The 16,678-nt window shown below is 41.0% G+C and overlaps 3 protein-coding genes and 2 long non-coding RNA genes across 6 annotated transcripts in view; 2 read left to right on the forward strand and 3 right to left on the reverse strand.

The window, feature by feature from the left end:
* The window catches only part of LOC135348790 (kinesin-like protein KIF16B), a 149,112-nt gene that overhangs the window by 97,845 nt on the left and 34,589 nt on the right, over positions 1–16,678 (forward strand). The gene's annotated exons all lie outside the window — the stretch shown is intronic.
* LOC135348954 (uncharacterized) lies at positions 260–1,681 on the reverse strand. 2 transcript variants are annotated; one of them, XR_010398821.1, is made up of 11 exons: positions 1,535–1,681; positions 1,402–1,465; positions 1,291–1,343; positions 1,195–1,237; positions 993–1,069; positions 871–932; positions 775–819; positions 655–722; positions 550–608; positions 440–493; positions 260–382 (listed from the first exon to the last, which is right to left on the reverse strand). It is a non-coding gene; the product is annotated as an uncharacterized LOC135348954 (long non-coding RNA). The 2 variants fall into 2 exon arrangements; XR_010398822.1 differs by lacking the exon at positions 655–722.
* On the forward strand, positions 6,376–10,978 carry LOC135348900 (uncharacterized). The gene is made up of 4 exons (XM_064547284.1): positions 6,376–6,691; positions 6,988–7,293; positions 7,342–7,620; positions 7,735–10,978. Exons 1-4 carry the CDS (start codon positions 6,439–6,441, stop codon positions 7,914–7,916), a joined length of 1,020 nt encoding a protein of 339 aa, XP_064403354.1. The 5' UTR covers positions 6,376–6,438; the 3' UTR covers positions 7,917–10,978.
* Positions 10,900–16,678, reverse strand: part of LOC135348925 (maleylacetoacetate isomerase-like) — a 30,705-nt gene continuing 24,926 nt past the window's right edge. The window contains exon 9 of the mRNA XM_064547318.1: positions 10,900–11,043. Within this exon, the coding sequence (XP_064403388.1) occupies positions 10,980–11,043 (64 nt within the window). The 3' untranslated portion in view covers positions 10,900–10,979. The remainder of the gene's footprint in view (positions 11,044–16,678) is intronic.
* On the reverse strand, positions 12,453–15,071 carry LOC135348961 (uncharacterized). Its single transcript, XR_010398829.1, has 6 exons — positions 13,805–15,071; positions 13,616–13,743; positions 13,166–13,240; positions 13,033–13,080; positions 12,852–12,899; positions 12,453–12,739 (listed from the first exon to the last, which is right to left on the reverse strand). It is a non-coding gene; the product is annotated as an uncharacterized LOC135348961 (long non-coding RNA).

The raw sequence follows: 16,678 nt of genomic DNA on the forward strand, positions 1-16,678 counted from the left end.
ATAGACTACACCTAAGAGTAGAATATGCGTCTATGTACACAGCCAAAAATCCACGGGCCGTTTCATGCCTGTTACGGGCCCGTTACAGGTATAAATCCACGTGGTGTATTCAACTGTTTGGTTAGGTACTGTTTAGCAGCCTGTGGATTTCAGCATGTAATCAGCCGTGGGACGGGCTGTAAGCAGCCTGAGCACGGCCTGTAAGCAGCCCTGTGTTCTCAGTTAGTTCCGGTTTGCTTTTATACAGTTAAAAGCTGAGTTTGGCATGAATAATTCAACGAAGTGTTAAAATTTTTAAGAAACAAACATAGCCAGACAGTTCGACAGTTTACAACACTAATAGGAATGTTTCTTCTAGTGCTTGTGCTGCTCGAGTGTGTCACTGTGTGTATAAAGAAGACACGTGAATAATGGTTGGAAAGAAAATAATGTTTCTTACATTTATAAATTTTCTGTTTGACTGTTTGTACTACCAGCCATGTCCTCTGTCACACTGTGTGTATAAAGAAGACATGTGAATGTCGTTGCAAAGAAAATAATGTTTCTTACCAATATAATGTGTTGTTCGACTGTTCGTACTGTCCACAGACCAGCCATGTCCTCTGTCACTGTGTATATAGTGAATATCGTTGCAAAGAAAATAATGTTTCTTACCATTATACATTTTTTGTTTGACTGTTTGTACTGTCACAGACCAGCCATGTCCACAGCCAGTAACTTAACTAAAGCAAAACACAAACAAAGTTTTTATAATTATTATGAATGATTGCTTACCTGCCAAATTCTGATAGTTCCTAAAGTATAGGTGTGTCCACGATGCTGTAATTAGACCAACCAATGTAAACGACAATAATTATTATTGTAAAATACCTTCTGGTCATGATGGGTTGAAATCATTGATGGCATGAGCATTCCAATTTATATATGTACATCTGTATGTGTGCATCAGTACACGAGTTTAAAGTGAGTTAAATAATTATTAATTGGCTCACATTCTCAAGTAGTGTGACAAGGAACCTCAATCTCGAGCTCAATCAGTACAGTAATGATGACATAGACACAGGTACATCTGTGTGTGCATACGTACGTAAACGAGTTCGAGTAAGTGAGTCAATAATAGAACCTGAATCTCGAGCTCGTAAAGTAATGATGACACAATATCATAGGTATACATTTTATATACCTCGTACTCACTTATATAGTAGTCGTTGTAGAGGTCCTTTTTAGATGTGTATTCCTATACATAAGCAGCATATTGACCAACATTTTAAAAACCAGCTGAGCACTCACTTATATTAAACGTTGTAGAAGAAGTCAACAACCTGCGTCAGAGGCAACCAGATCTGCAATATGAAATAACTCCGTCAACATAATTATTTATACATTACCACATAAGCACACCTTGTAGCCTATAGAGCTAGACTCCTAGAGACAGTGAAAGAATAATTGCAGAGACATCTAGCAGCTGACAAATGGACAGAAGTGAGTATTAATTAGACCTACTATACTAGCTCCTTATTTAGACTCTACTTACTTCCTCTCTCTCTCTTTTCTTGCTAGCTGGCCTTGGCAGTCAGCTCCATAAATAATATAATTACTCCATCCATCCTTTAAAGCTGCAACTGAACGAGAACATCAACTGAAGCACCTTTTCAGTCTCTTGGTGGATTTCGTAGCTAAGCAACTTTCTCTCTGCGCATGCGCATACACTGGTTGCACAGGCTGTAAGCAGGACGTGGGTGGTACAGGCTGAAACAGGCCTGTTATTTACGGTCCGTATTCAGGACAGGATGTACGTGCTGTAACAGGCCTGTGGTTCCAGGATGTAAGCGGGCCGTGGGCGATTACATCCGCATACAGGCCCGTATTCCGGCCTGTATTCAACTGATTTTCCCCACGGGCCTGAAACAGGCCTGTGGATTTTTGGCTGTGTAACCTCCGCGGTTACGGTTAGCCCGAGGCGCAAAGCCGAGGGAATCTAACCGTAACCAAGCATATTCTACAAGTGGGTGTGGTCTATCTAACTTGGACTTCATTGCGCATGCGCGAGGCGTGGTTATAAAAAGCCAGGTTTGGTGCGTAGCAACAGAAATTGAATTTGTGCGAGCTGGACAAGCTGGAGAGCTGTGAGAGACACCAGTTGACAGAAAAAGACAAGAAGACGGCTTCAAAACAATGAAAAACTACAGTAAGACTTAGTAAAGCTTGTGAAACGCTTCCTGAAGATACTGGAAAGAACAGACAAGTAAAAAGAATCTAGAACTATGCTAGAACCGACTGCAACACTACAAGAAGAAGAATGAAGCTCTGTGGTGGAGTAGAGGGGGGTATAGAGCAGACTGGACCGGCATGGAACCTTAAAAAACTCAATAGAAAGTATCAAGCGACTGCTAAAGTGTTTTTAATGCTTCCTGGCCCCCCTTGCCCATGCCCAACTGGAAAAAGCAAAGCAAGAATGGATATTGACTGAACAAACTATCGCATTCTGTGTTTTTTATAATGTTTTTGTCATCTTCTTGTCACTTTCACTAAAAATTTCATTCCAACTTTTGAGAACTTCCTGCAAATTATTTGTCACTTCCTGTAGAATATGCGTCCATTTCCTGTAGAATATGTGTACACTTCCTGTAGAATATGTGCCCATTTCCTGTAGAATAAGTACCTTCTTGTAGATTATGCTTCCATGTAATCTACTGTTTTTAGCCAATCAGATTAATTACAGATGATGTAATGTAGTCTAATTGTGTCCTCCTTCAATATGCCGCTATAAATTTACAGTTGTCCTAGGGGCATGCGTGAAGAATGTCACGCTCCCACAATGTTAACGTCCTAACAACTTGCGTGCCACCACTCACGCATGATTGTACTATTTCTGTTGCTATATAGCCTCGAGTATAAAATACATTTCTGACGGTCTGGGATCAAAGCTGAATAAACACCCACACATTATGTAGTTAGTGGTTTGTTCTAATTGTATTCCAACCTTCCCTTTTTCATCCGAGCCCTTCCCTATAGATGAAAAAGGGAGTGGTTTCAAATATAATTATATGAGAGTGTCATTGTAAAACTAACAAAGCTTATCATTTGCCATGCAGCATTATTTGTATGTAGAACTTCTCATTTGTATGTAGAATTTTCATTCGTATGTAGAACTTCACCATGCAAATAAGAGTATCATTTGTATGTAGAAAATCACCATGAAAATAAGAGTGAGCGTGTCATTTGTATGTAGAACTTCACCATGCAAATAAGAGTATCATTTGTATGTAGAAAATCACCATGCAAATAAGAGAGAGCGTGTCATTTGTATGTAGAACTTTACCATGCAAATAATTTTAGAAAGAACTGGAGGTTTTGGCACTGATCACCCCCCATAGATAGGGAACACCCCAAGGACATGTGTATGCAGCTGCTCCCCCTTTACAATCAACCATGCGATGACATGTAAAAGAGGAGGATTCCCCATTTATTTATATTTATGAGACATAACGAAATCTGCTAATCTGCTGTCTCAAGTCTGCTATAATGTGGCAACAGAACCGCCCCTACAGCCTCTGAGTGGAAAAACCTTCGCCTACAGATCAGCGATTGTTGGTGACGAGGCTCACCTTGACATCAAAGCACGTGGTTTCTGGAACCCAACACAAAACGCTTTCCTGAATGTGAGAGTATATTTCACCCAAATGCGCCATGCTATCGCTCCAAAGACACCGCCACCAAGCAACATGAGGCAGCCAAAAAAAGAGAATACAATCAAAGAGTTCAAAACGTAGAACATGGTGTGTTTACACCTCTCGTATTCTCAACTACAGGCAGTATGGGAAAGGAAGGAACAACGTTCTACAAAATACTAGCAGACATGCTATCAAGAAAACAAGAAAAACCATACTCTATTGTCATGGGATGGATAAGATGTCGGCTAAGTTTTGCCATCATTCGATCAGCAATTATGTGCATACGAGGAACCAGATCTGCTTTTGCTAAACCAATTTACGAAGGGAACCTGACCCTGGCAGCTGCCGAAGGTCTAGCCTCGAATCCAGGCCGATTAAAATTGGCGTGGCCTCGAGGCTACCGAAGGTCAGACCCCTAGGGAAGAACTTTGAACTTTATGTGTACACATGTGTATAAAATTTTAATTTAGATCTATATAACTATAACACCATAAATTATAACTATAACACCATAATTATTTTTCTTTCTTAATTTAAATGAAATGCTCAAGAAGTAGAATTGAACTAAGACATTTAATTATGTAATCTAGCTAGATTCTATACACTCAAGATCCCTAGCCTGGATTCTAGATTCTAATTTTTCCTGTCCTGATCTACTAGATATACAAACACCCCATAATTATGGTTTTGAATGAGGAGATCATTTCCATATTAAAAAAAAAAAAAAATTGAGGCTGGTGAATAACAAGAGTCTAGCCAACATGGCCACCACCGTGAGCCAGATCTATGACCAGGAGAGGGACGAGGATGGATTCCTGTACATGGCCTATGCCTCTCACGAATTCTTTATCTGAACAGTTATAGTTATTAGCATTGTCGGCTGATTTTAGGACAGCTTCACACAAAGATGTTATTTTGCTCACTCTTTGTTACCTTATCACGTTTGACTCTGATAAGTAATACTGAAGTATGCACTTCTTGTGTAGCTGTTATGACTGTGTTGTGCCAATAGATCACCTCATAAAAAAAAGCGTGTTGATTTCAAAATTTACACAAATTAATAGTGTCCAACCACAAAATGTATATGGGCTGTACAATTCATGTACTGTACATGTACCAGTCAAATGGCCAAGGCACCGGAAGTCCATGTAAATGCCTAACGGTTAATTTAATATGCATTTCCAATACATGTTAGAGAGTAAACAAAAACGAGGGCTTGAGTTTGAGGCCAGTTTAGTTAGTCATATGGTAGGAAATAGCACTACAAACTGGAAGGGCATCACCTCAGCTACAGGTGGATATCAAGTTTGTGGATTTTAATCATGCTTGAGCTTGGCAACAAGCCAGTATGTGGATCAAGTGTCTTTTGGGTGTCTTTACTTCTGCTTCTGCATTATCAGTTCCCCACCAGTTCACAACTTTGCAGTTGGTTATCTTGTACAGGTAGGTCTATTCTATGTTGTGAATGATTATCTAGTTGTTCTCACCGTTTCTGTGGGTTTTATGCAGCTTGAAAATTTCATGGTTTGTCAAGCTGTACAGTGTGTAGCAAGATGGAATAAAAAACAGTTTGTGTCCCAGTTTTAAATTAGGTCTGTCAGGTCTATAGCTAAGTTGTTAATGTGCTTTATATAATGAGAAAATCAGGCTTATAGGCATGCAAACAGTACAAGGTACCACACAATCATCTGGGTGAGTGGGCGTACAGTAATCAATGCTTGTACATGTGTTTAGTGTTTAGGTCATAATTCTGGCGCTCTAAACACAGGACGTTTTTGCTGTAGTTTACAGAGCAACTCACAGTCATGTTTTACATTATTTTCATGCAGGGAAAAATTGTAACTTTAACAGTAAAATCTGGCTGTGTATTGAAAGACACTCAGCGGCCAGTACCAGGATTTGAGGTGGGAGTACTCGGAGGCATATGAAGAATGGGGGGGGAGACTAAAGACTGGAGAACACTACTCAGGGGACAATTCTGATCTATTCAATAGATATCCCTTTTACAGAAGGTCTTTTCTGCATAGAGCATTTGATTCGTCTGGATTGTGGACAGTGGATGTCACATGCTCTTTTTTGAGTGAAAACGTCTCTTAACAGAACTCATTTTGATTCCCCTGTGTATTTTAACTTCCCCATTGTATTAGGTTTTGTTGTTTGTACATGATGTAGATCTATGTGCGTTGTTACAAAGCTGGACAACATTTCAATTCATGTGGTTAGTGTGTAAAATCATGCCCAACTTTTGTATGCTCTACCGGAATGATTATACAGTAGAACAGCTTAAATTTTGAAATACAATGGTATTAACCTGTAAACAAGCGATATACCACGTTTGGAGTTGGTATGGGGTGGGGAACTGATTTTGCATCAGCTAATGTACAGGTAAGTCAAAACCCCCCCAAAAAAAGCTTCTGCTACTAAGCAAGGCTCTGTGTTGAACTTGTGATATAGATATTGTTATGAAGAGGATGCAATAAGAATAAAGAATATAAAATTATATATTTAGTACCTTCAAGGAATAAAATGTTACACTATGCTAAAGTTTGTACAAAAATTGAGCTTGAAACCGCATATCCAAATGACAACAGGAAGTACTTCCGGTCTGAGAAATAAATTTCTGCCTTGGCCATTCGACTGGTACCCTTATTAATTAACATCAACATCCGGTAGTAAAACTTAGTGTGACGTCATAGTCAGATTTAGGCTTGCTGAGCTGAGCTGATTCATGAGACTGTGCTTGATGCTAGTGCAGTGCTGAGCAATGGATGATATTTCAACCTGGAGAGCTCGAATTGGTCTCTATTGTATCAGGCTGCGCAGTAGAGGCCTGAAGAATAGGTCACCCAGGTCTTCTAGATCTGCTCCAAGAGGAGGGCTTTATAGTGATGGAACTGGAACACTTATTGTGGTGCTGGGCTTGTTGCACATTGCAGTGATCTTATTATCATTGTTAATATTGTCTGGAGATGTTGAATTGAACCCTGGTCCTGGTAATACACCAGATAAAGAAACAGGTAGGCTATAATTATAGGCATTAGTACTAATTTGTTCCTACAAGTCATTAACTATCATGCCTCGTGAAGGAATTATCGTATTCAACATAAAATTTTATGTTTTGGTCAATTATAATGCTACGAAAATGTAACGCGATTCATCTTATTTCCTCGATTAAACGGCGCGATTTCAATGGGGATTGTACAGGCCTCAAATAAAGGCCAATATTGTGCGGTACAAATTATTTTATGCATAATTATGGTATAGGTATACAGTATTAGTTATGCATACATTTCTAGCACTACGCTTAATACAGGTAAAGGAATTGTTTTAAGTCTCACAAACTTGAAAGACGTCATCAATCAGTTGTGGGATGCTCGTACTGAATGGTTCCAGATGGGAGTTAATCTTGGGCTGAAACCAGTGGATCTGAAAGCCATTGAAATGAAGCATCGAGCTAGTCCTGACTTGAGTTTTCAAGATATGTTAGAAGTTTGGTTAAAGAGTATCGAAAATCCAACTACGTGGAAAGACCTTTCAAATGCTTTACATGCTGTTGGAATGGTTAGAATGGCTACCGAGATCGAGAGAAAATACAATATCATTCCCTTGAAAGAAATAGGTGAGTTGATTTATAGACACGAGTCATACTTAAACATAATTATAATAGGTCCCATAGTCGAAGATCATGTAGAACATCTAATAAGCTCAGTGCGAGAGATATTTCATTTGCCAATGGACGACTGGTTTGAAGTTGGGCTGAAACTTCAGCTTAGTGAGGAGACTCTTAAGCAGATTGAGAGAGACTATTCCCAACATGAAAGGAGGAAAACAGACATGCTATCAAGATGGTTTCAGTCCCACCCAGATGCATCATACGAAGAGCTGATAAAAGCTCTTGCTTCAACTGGTAACAAGTCTGTGGCTGAGGAACTTTGTTCCAAACAAGGTAAAACTCTGTTGGATGTAGTACACCTGATGGCAGATGGTGCATGGAAGAATACCAATTGTACTTGCAAAAGTGTGTGTAGTAAATTGATTATGTGATCATTATACTTATTAGGTATTCTAGCAGAATTGGCAAAATGTGAATTTATTTCAAGTTGTGTAAAGGAGTACGCTAGATACCTTAAAGAAATGTACTTGAGTGAGCCTATTATGCAAGAAGATCCATGGCCGCCTCCTCCAAGTGAGAAATTCACTAAACTTACTCTTATTATTAAAGACCAAAAATGGAAACGATAGCAATGAGCAAATAGATTTGGAAAATATTTTCAAAGGCTTGGAGAAACCTTTTAAGATACTCATAGATGGAGATCCTGGCTCAGGAAAGTCAACTCTGTGTAGGAAGATTGTTCATAACTGGTCTAAAGAGCAAACGGCTCAAGATTTTAACTTAACTGTTCTCATCCCTTTAAGAGATCCAGAGATAGTTAACTCAAATAGAATCGACGATCTCTTCTACCACGATGATTCTGATCTTCAAATGAAAGTAGTGGAGCATGTTAGGAAAAATCAAGGTGCTAATGTTCTCCTCATATTTGATGGCTATGATGAGCTTTCTCACAAACAAAGAACGAAACACTCACCATTTTTACAAATTTTGCAAGGAAAAAAACTAGCGAAATGCTCTGTACTTGTAACTTCCCGCCCTTATGCCTCACAAAAAATAGAGAGCTTGCATACTTTAAGTATACACGTTAAATTATTAGGGTTTAGTGAAAATGACATCATGAGCTGTATTTCTTCATCGATACATGGCGAAGAAGGAAATAAACTGCAGAATCTGTTATGTTTTGAAAAGCTTGAGCTACTAAAAGTTTGTGAGAACCCTTTAATTTGTGCCATCATCATTTTTGTGTATAAACAAGAGAAGTATGACTTACCACTAACCCTCACCGGAACTTACGAACATTTTATTTCAAATGTTCTCACCAGGGAAGCAGACATACAAGGCATCGAATGTAAATCAATGCTCGAACCAGACCTTTTAAATGTGTGCAAGCTTGCATATGAGAATAGTTTTAATGACAGAGTTGTACTTGAGGATGAAGAAGTCAGAAAACTCATTGGTCAAAATTTTAAATCACTAGGACTACTCACCGCATCTAAAGGCTTCATGAGTCGTGGCCGAAAACTGAATTATGCTTTCACTCACCTGACGGTACAAGAATATCTAGCTGCTAAATGGATTTACGAAACACTGTCCCCCTTGGACGCTAGTAATTTCTTAGCTTGTAATGTGATGGATGATCGCCTTAGGTACACACTGCTTTTCCTAGCTGGTCAATCCAAACTACATCATCATTGTTATGAACATGTCATTTGTGACAAACAGTTAGATTTGTGCATGTTCGAGGAAACAACAGATCATAAGGCATTTGTAACAAAAATAATGTTGATATATGAAGCTCAGAATACTGTGTTATGCCCTCTTTTATCATCATTGATTAAAGGGCGAGTACTAAAGATAATGGCATCTGGACTTAATGAGAAGTTATCCGCTTCTTTAGCTTTCTTCATTGACAAGAGTTGTTGTACGTGGGAGGTCATTAATCTGACGCTCATTCATTCAAATTTTGTCCAGTTCGTGAGGAATTTTAAAAGCACTAACGAGTTGACATCTGTAAAAAGCCTTGTTCTAAATCACCAACCCATTCTCACGGACTATGGCTACTGTACTATTAATCACATAAATATATTGCTATGCCAACATGCGTTCTGTAATGTAAACAGCTTGTCAGTTACCAGTCCAGTTGATGAAAATGAATGTGCAGACCAGCTGGATGTTCGGGACAAAAAAATGTTAGCAACGGTATTAAGAATTCTAATAATGATGGGGAAAATACAACATTTATCTCTACAAGGAGTAGTTGGTGCTACCTATCGTTTACTACAGCTTCAGGATTTAATCGCTGATAACATGAATTGTCTTGAGTCTCTGGATATTAAGTCATCTGAGCACCGCCTAGAAATATTTGTGGCATTGGGCTTTGCAGCACGTGAACGTTTGCAATTAATGAAAAGTATGTCATTGCAAGTAGATCTACGTCTCCCAGCTGAAATAGAACATGAAGTTGACACAGTATTAAGATTTACTGTCACAGAAACCTTTTTTAACCTTGAATCTCTCATTTTAAGATCATGTTTTAATACAAAGGGTCCCTTGGATTTTAGTTCCAGCCCAACATTATCTCAATTGTTATATGGGATCGCTATGAATCGTACTTTACAGAGGGTAACCCTAGGAGATATGGATATTGATCCAGAAGGTGTGTCTTACATTCTTCAAAACAACCACACATTACACACATTTAATCTCGTCTTTGTTGAGCTGACCAAAGAACTGATTTCCTCACTAAGCTGTGGATTAAAGAAAAATAAAAGCTTAAGAAATCTTTGTATTATAGATTCTCAAAATCAAACTGTTGGATCAACCGTTGCTGCATTTATGGCTGCATTTTCCGCTGCATCATCACACATTAACAATGACTCAGATTGGGACTCAGATTCAGAAATGGATATCGAAGCAAAACTCAAAAATCCCTATCATCTTCTTCTGGATTCAATTGTTACCAGTAGATTGCAGTCAGTAATACTAGATTTTGAACCCGGAAAGTTCTCCTTTAATTCTGCTAAATTCTTTAAGCATTTAATCCGAATGCTCATCAAGGACAAAACTATAACACAATTCACTCTAAATGACTCGTGCTACTCTGAAGAACATCTAGCTGAAATTGCTCGAGCTCTTGTGATAAATGGGGGAAAAAATGAAATTGATTTCACACTTGGGAATAGTCTAACGCCGTCTATTTATTCCAGAAGTTCTCTTTCACCAATCATATCAGCAATGACTGAAAATAGACGTGTTGGGGATGATAAAATCCCTATAGTACAAGACCAAGAGTTGCTAATTCAACAAAAAGTGGACGACTTTAAGGAAATTATGTTGAAAAACATGCTAAAGACACTTGTGTTTATTTTGGCCATACGTAAACAAAAACAAGATAGAATTTTAGAACAAATAAGCATTAGTTTGTTAACGTATTCTATTCTGAAAGTTCTTCATAAACGCATCCACAGACAAACGGTATTCCTCGACATGTGGAAAGAAACGAGGATGCTAAGAAGTCTGCTGAACACTCTCTCATTCATTCTAATGCTGTGTAAACAGAGACAACAAGTATTCCTTGATACCCTTAGATACCATGCCATGTACATTCCAGAATAGATCATTAAAAATTGTATTCTAAACAACACTGTTGAATGTATAATTAGTTTGTCTTTGGAGGTGTGTCCGGCTGGTTGTCAGGGTGTGACTTGTGATAGGCCTCCAGTGATGGTCGGGTACACACTCATCTCAACTTTGAACCTAGGAGGGGGTGAATTGATGTTGGATGTTGGCTGTTAAGCAAACAAAGAACTATAGCCATGCATAATTTAGAACCAAGGGAGTAGATCTATGCACTTTCTGTTTATATACCCTTGACAGAATGTACTGTATACTTATTATTGTTATGGCATAAACTTTCATCCATGTCCAAAGACGCCAAGACATGTCCATGTAATCCTAAGTTGCCCATGAGTATGTACAATTATAGTATTATCCCAGGATGTCCCAGCACCATGCAACACAGCCCAGGATCAACCATAAGGATCAACCATAAGGATCAACCCGGGGTGACCAGGCGTATAGCTATATGTGTGTCTAAGTATCCCAGGAGTACTAGATACCTTGCTACCATCCCAGGATCAACCCGGGATGACTAGGCGTATATAGCTATAGGTGCTTGTCCAAGTATCCCGGGAGTACTAAGTATCACGTTACCATCCCAGGATCAACCCGGGATGATCAGGCGTATAGCCACATGCTTGTTCAAGTATCCTGGGAGTACTAAGTACCGCGCTACCATCCCATGTTCAACCCGGGATGACCAGGCGTATAGCTATATAGGTGCTTGTCCAAGTATCCCGGGAGTACTAAGTATCGCGCTACCATCCCAGGATCAACCCGGGATGACCAGGCGTATAGCTATATAGGTGCTTGTCCAAGTATCCCGGGAGTACTAAGTATCGCGCTACCATCCCAGGATCAACCCGGGATGACCAGGTGCATTGCGTGTCCAAGTATCCCGGGAGTACTAAGTATCACGCTACCATCCCAGGATCAACCCGGGATGATCAGGTATATAGCCACATGCTTGTCCAAGTATCCCGGGAGTACTAAGTATCACGTTACCATCCCAGGATCAACCCGGGATGATCAGGCGTATAGCCACATGCTTGTCCAAGTATCCCGAGAGTACTAAGTATCACGCTACCATCCCAGGATCAACCCGGGATGACCATGCAGGCGTATAGCCACATGTTTGTCCAAGTATCCCGGGAGTACTAAGTATCGCGCTACCATCCCAGGATCAACCCAGGATGACCAGGCGTATGTAGCCACATGTTTGTTCAAGTATCCCGGGAGTACTAAGTATCGCGCTACCATCCCAGGATCAGCCCGGGATGACCAGGTGCATAGCTATAGGTGCTTGTCCAAGTATCCCGGGAGTACTAAGTATCACGCTACCATCCCAGGATCAACCCGGGAATACCAGGCGTATAGCCACATGTTTGTCCAAGTATCCCGGGAGTACTAAGTATCACGCTACCATCCCAGGATCAACCCGGGATGACCAGGCGTATAGCCACATGTTTGTCCAAGTATCCCGGGAGTACTAAGTATCGCGCTACCATCCCAGGATCAACCCGGGATGACCAGGCGTATAGCCACATGTTTGTCCAAGTATCCCGGGAGTACTAAGTATCGCGCTACCATCCCAGGATCAACCCGGGATGATCAGGCATATAGCCACGTGCTTGTCCAAGTCTCCCGGGATGCTCCTGGTATAATTAATGTGGTATTGTGCAAGCACAATAATTTATTACAAGAATCAACATAATTATGCGTATATACAACTAACAGACTATCAACACAACAATTAAGATAAATGTACTTGCAGACTGAAAGTGGGTAGATGTTGCTGCACAGTCAAAGTTCATGGCAAGATGTCCCAGTGGCACTATTATAGAGAAAGTGCACATGCACGCAATAAGATGATCATTATTATCGTGACATGTCATGTTTAACTGGAATGTATCATTTTGTAAACGTGAACTGTTTTAGATTATTACCTCTATCTGTCGGGAGTTGTTGGTGTCTCTTGTTCTTGTTCCTGTGACCTATATTCACACATGCACGCATTGCATAGAATAATTACTATACACATAAAACTGGGACATTAAAAATGCCCTATATTAAATTGCTGGTAAAATTGCTGTAACATTATAATCTTGCAGTTATAATTATACATACCTCATTGGATGCTTTGTGGGTGTGCCTATTGAGCTGGCTGAGATCTTCCTATTATAATAATTATATTGCTTAACGTTGCTGCATCCTCAAAGTGAAGGGTTAGTACTGTAACATTTATATACGACGCCTATACCTTTTTCTTGGACTTTTCCTGGGCGTCCGGTTACCCGCATCACTTGATGCCTCCTCTCTCTTCATTTCATTACCACTATAGTTATACAAGTGTATGATTAGTAGCTAGGTCAAAAGTTGTATTGCGGCTATAGGTTATCTACTAAGACATTCCACCAGAACAGAACCATAATTAGCACAGGCACACATTATATCGTTCCAACACTATATACAGTACGACATTTTCGAGGGGCTTAATTCGTTGATTTCGTGCATGGGTTAGCAATCCAACATGAAAATTAACTCCACGGAAATTGTTTGGTTAAAGACGTGGCTTCTGGCAAGCAGTCATTCCACAAACATTGTGCAACAAAATGTTTTTAGAGGCCATTCCACCAAATAGAAGTGCCTCGAAAATTTCGTTGCATGTACGGTATATATATACATATCTGCACTGTAAAAAGAAACTTACGATGTTATTTCTTCCTCTTGAAGACTTTCCGCATATCTACTGAGGGACACTTGGAATGACAGAAGCTTTGAAGCCCTTTTCTCTACCTCTTGCAGATCTGGTAGAGCGATCTTCACGAACTTGTATTTCTGTATATATATAGACATAAATTAGTTGATCCTGCAATCGCCACAAATTTTATACACTTACAAAACTTGTGCCTCGCTTGGATTTTGTGGTTAGAACTTCTCCCAAACCTTCCCTTTCTAACAGGTTAATGGCATTGATGGCACTTTCTTTGTTTCCCTTGTTTCTAAACCTTTTAGCTGCCAGAAGTGGGCTGATGTAGAGAGTGCTCCCTGGTAATAGCAATGTGTATTTAACTAGTTCCTTATCCTCCGAGTGATGTCCATCACTGAGCGCAGAGGCTTTAAAAGATAAAAAGTTACAAACGCTGTTATAAGCATGCGATATAAAGTATTCGAGGTATCAATAAAAAGGGTTTATGTACAGTTCCATAGTCATGATACCAAAGGAAGTCACATACACATGTGTGGGCGTGTTACCTACTATAATGTTTAGAAATGTAGCACCTTATAGGTGTTAATATAATAAAGCATTTGCATTTAACCTCAGTTTAATACGTATTACATGCAACGTTCAATAACCTTTCTGAACTTCTGAAATAGCCATGATATCTCCCCTTCCACCCAGGTATGCAGCATGTTGCAAACAGAAGTCCACAAAACGATCTGCAGCTTTTATTGCAGATTCAGAGATTTGTTGTGGTATCGCCTGTGGGTTTTCCATATGGAACAACACGTGCATAACCGCTGCCACTCTGAGTATCTGGCCCTTAGACTATAGCTATATGCACCTGGTCATCCCGGGTTGATCCTAGGATGGTAGCGTGATACTTAGTACTCCCGGGATACTTGGACAAGCACCTATAGCTATACGCCTGATCATCCCGGGTTGATCCTGGGATGGTAGCGCGATACTTAGTACTCCCGGGATACTTGGACAAGCATGTGGCTATACGCCTGGTCATACCGGGTTGATCCTGGGATGGTAGCGCGATTCTTAGTACTCCCGGGATACGCACCTATATAGCTACATCCCGGGTTGATCCTGGGATGGTATAGCGAGGTACTTAGTACTCCCGGGATACTTGGACAAGCATGTGGCTATATACCCGGGTTGATCCTGGGATGGTAGCGTGATATTTAGTACTCCCGGGATACTTGGACAAGCACCTATAGCTATACGCCTGATCATCCCGGGTTGATCCTGGGATGTTTGCGCGATACTTAGTACTCCCGGGATACTTGGACAAGCTATATGCACCTGGTCATCCCGGGTTGATCCTAGGATGGTAGCGTGATACTTAGTACTCCCGGGATACTTGGACAAGCACCTATAGCTATGCACCTGGTTTGATCCTGGGATGGTAGCGCGATACTTAGTACTCCCGGGATACTTGGACAAGCACCTATAGCTATACGCCTGATCATCCCGGGTTGATCCTGGGATGTTAGCGCGATACTTAGTACTCCCGGGATACTTGGACAAGCTATATGCACCTGGTCATCCCGGGTTGATCCTAGGATGGTAGCGTGATACTTAGTACTCCTGGGATACTTGGACAAGCACCTATAGCTATGCACCTGGTCATCCCGGGTTGATCCTAGGATGGTAGCGCGGTACTTAGTACTCCCGGGATACTTGGACAAGCACCTATAGCTATACGCCTGATCATCCCGGGTTGATCCTGGGATGGTAGCGCGATACTTAGTACTCCCGGGATACTTGGACAAGCATGTGGCTATACGCCTGGTCATCCTGGGTTGATCCTGGGATGGTAGCGTGATACTTAGTACTCCCGGGATACTTGGACAAGCATGTGGCTATACGCCTGGTCATCCTGGGTTGATCCTGGGATGGTAGCGTGATACTTAGTACTCCCGGGATACTTGGACAAGCACCTATAGCTATACGCCTGGTCATCCCGGGTTGATCCTGGGATAGTAGCAAGGTATCTATAGTACTCCCGGGATACTTGGACAAGCACCTATAGCTATACGCCTGGTAATCCCGGGTTGATCCTGGGATGGTAGCGTGATACTTAGTACTCTCGGGATACTTGGACAAACATGTGGCTGTACGCTTGGTCATCCCAAGTTGATCCTGGGATGGGGATACTTGGACATGCAAGCATGTGCCTATAGCTATACGCCTGATCATCCCGGGTTGATCCTGGGATGTTAGCGCGATACTTAGTACTCCCGGGATACTTGGACAAGCTATATGCACCTGGTCATCCCGGGTTGATCCTAGAATGGTAGCGTGATACTTAGTACTCCCGGGATACTTGGACAAGCACCTATAGCTATGCACCTGGTCATCCCGGGTTGATCCTAGGATGGTAGCGCGGTACTTAGTACTCCCGGGATACTTGGACAAGCACCTATAGCTATACGCCTGATCATCCCGGGTTGATCCTGGGATGGTAGCGCGATACTTAGTACTCCCGGGATACTTGGACAAGCATGTGGCTATACGCCTGGTCATCCTGGGTTGATCCTGGGATGGTAGCGTGATACTTAGTACTCCCGGGATACTTGGACAAGCATGTGGCTATACGCCTGGTCATCCTGGGTTGATCCTGGGATGGTAGCGTGATACTTAGTACTCCCGGGATACTTGGACAAGCACCTACACAGAGAAAAGAGGTGTGCTGTTTTAGACCCTGAGCGTGTGCTATATTAGCACCGCAGTGTGCTAAACAGTGATTCAGCACACTACATGTGCTGTTTTGTAGGCATATAGCACAGCCTACGTGTTGTATTGGTGTGCTTTTTCATGGCTTGTAATTTTGATGTTCGATTACATGTGCTAAATGGACTGTGCTAAATGTAATGGGTGTGCTGAAACAGGTAAACATGCTAATTCAGCACAGTGTGCTGTTTTCAGTACCAAATAAGGGCATGCAGTACAACAGATGTGCACCTGCAGCTGCATAGCAACAAAGATTTTTTTTTTTTGCTGTTCTTGCAAAGAAGAAAAGAAGTTGAGTTTAGACAT

The sequence above is a fragment of the Halichondria panicea genome, chromosome 15 (genome assembly GCF_963675165.1).
Source record: "Halichondria panicea chromosome 15, odHalPani1.1, whole genome shotgun sequence".
Classification (NCBI taxonomy): domain Eukaryota; kingdom Metazoa; phylum Porifera; class Demospongiae; order Suberitida; family Halichondriidae; genus Halichondria; species Halichondria panicea.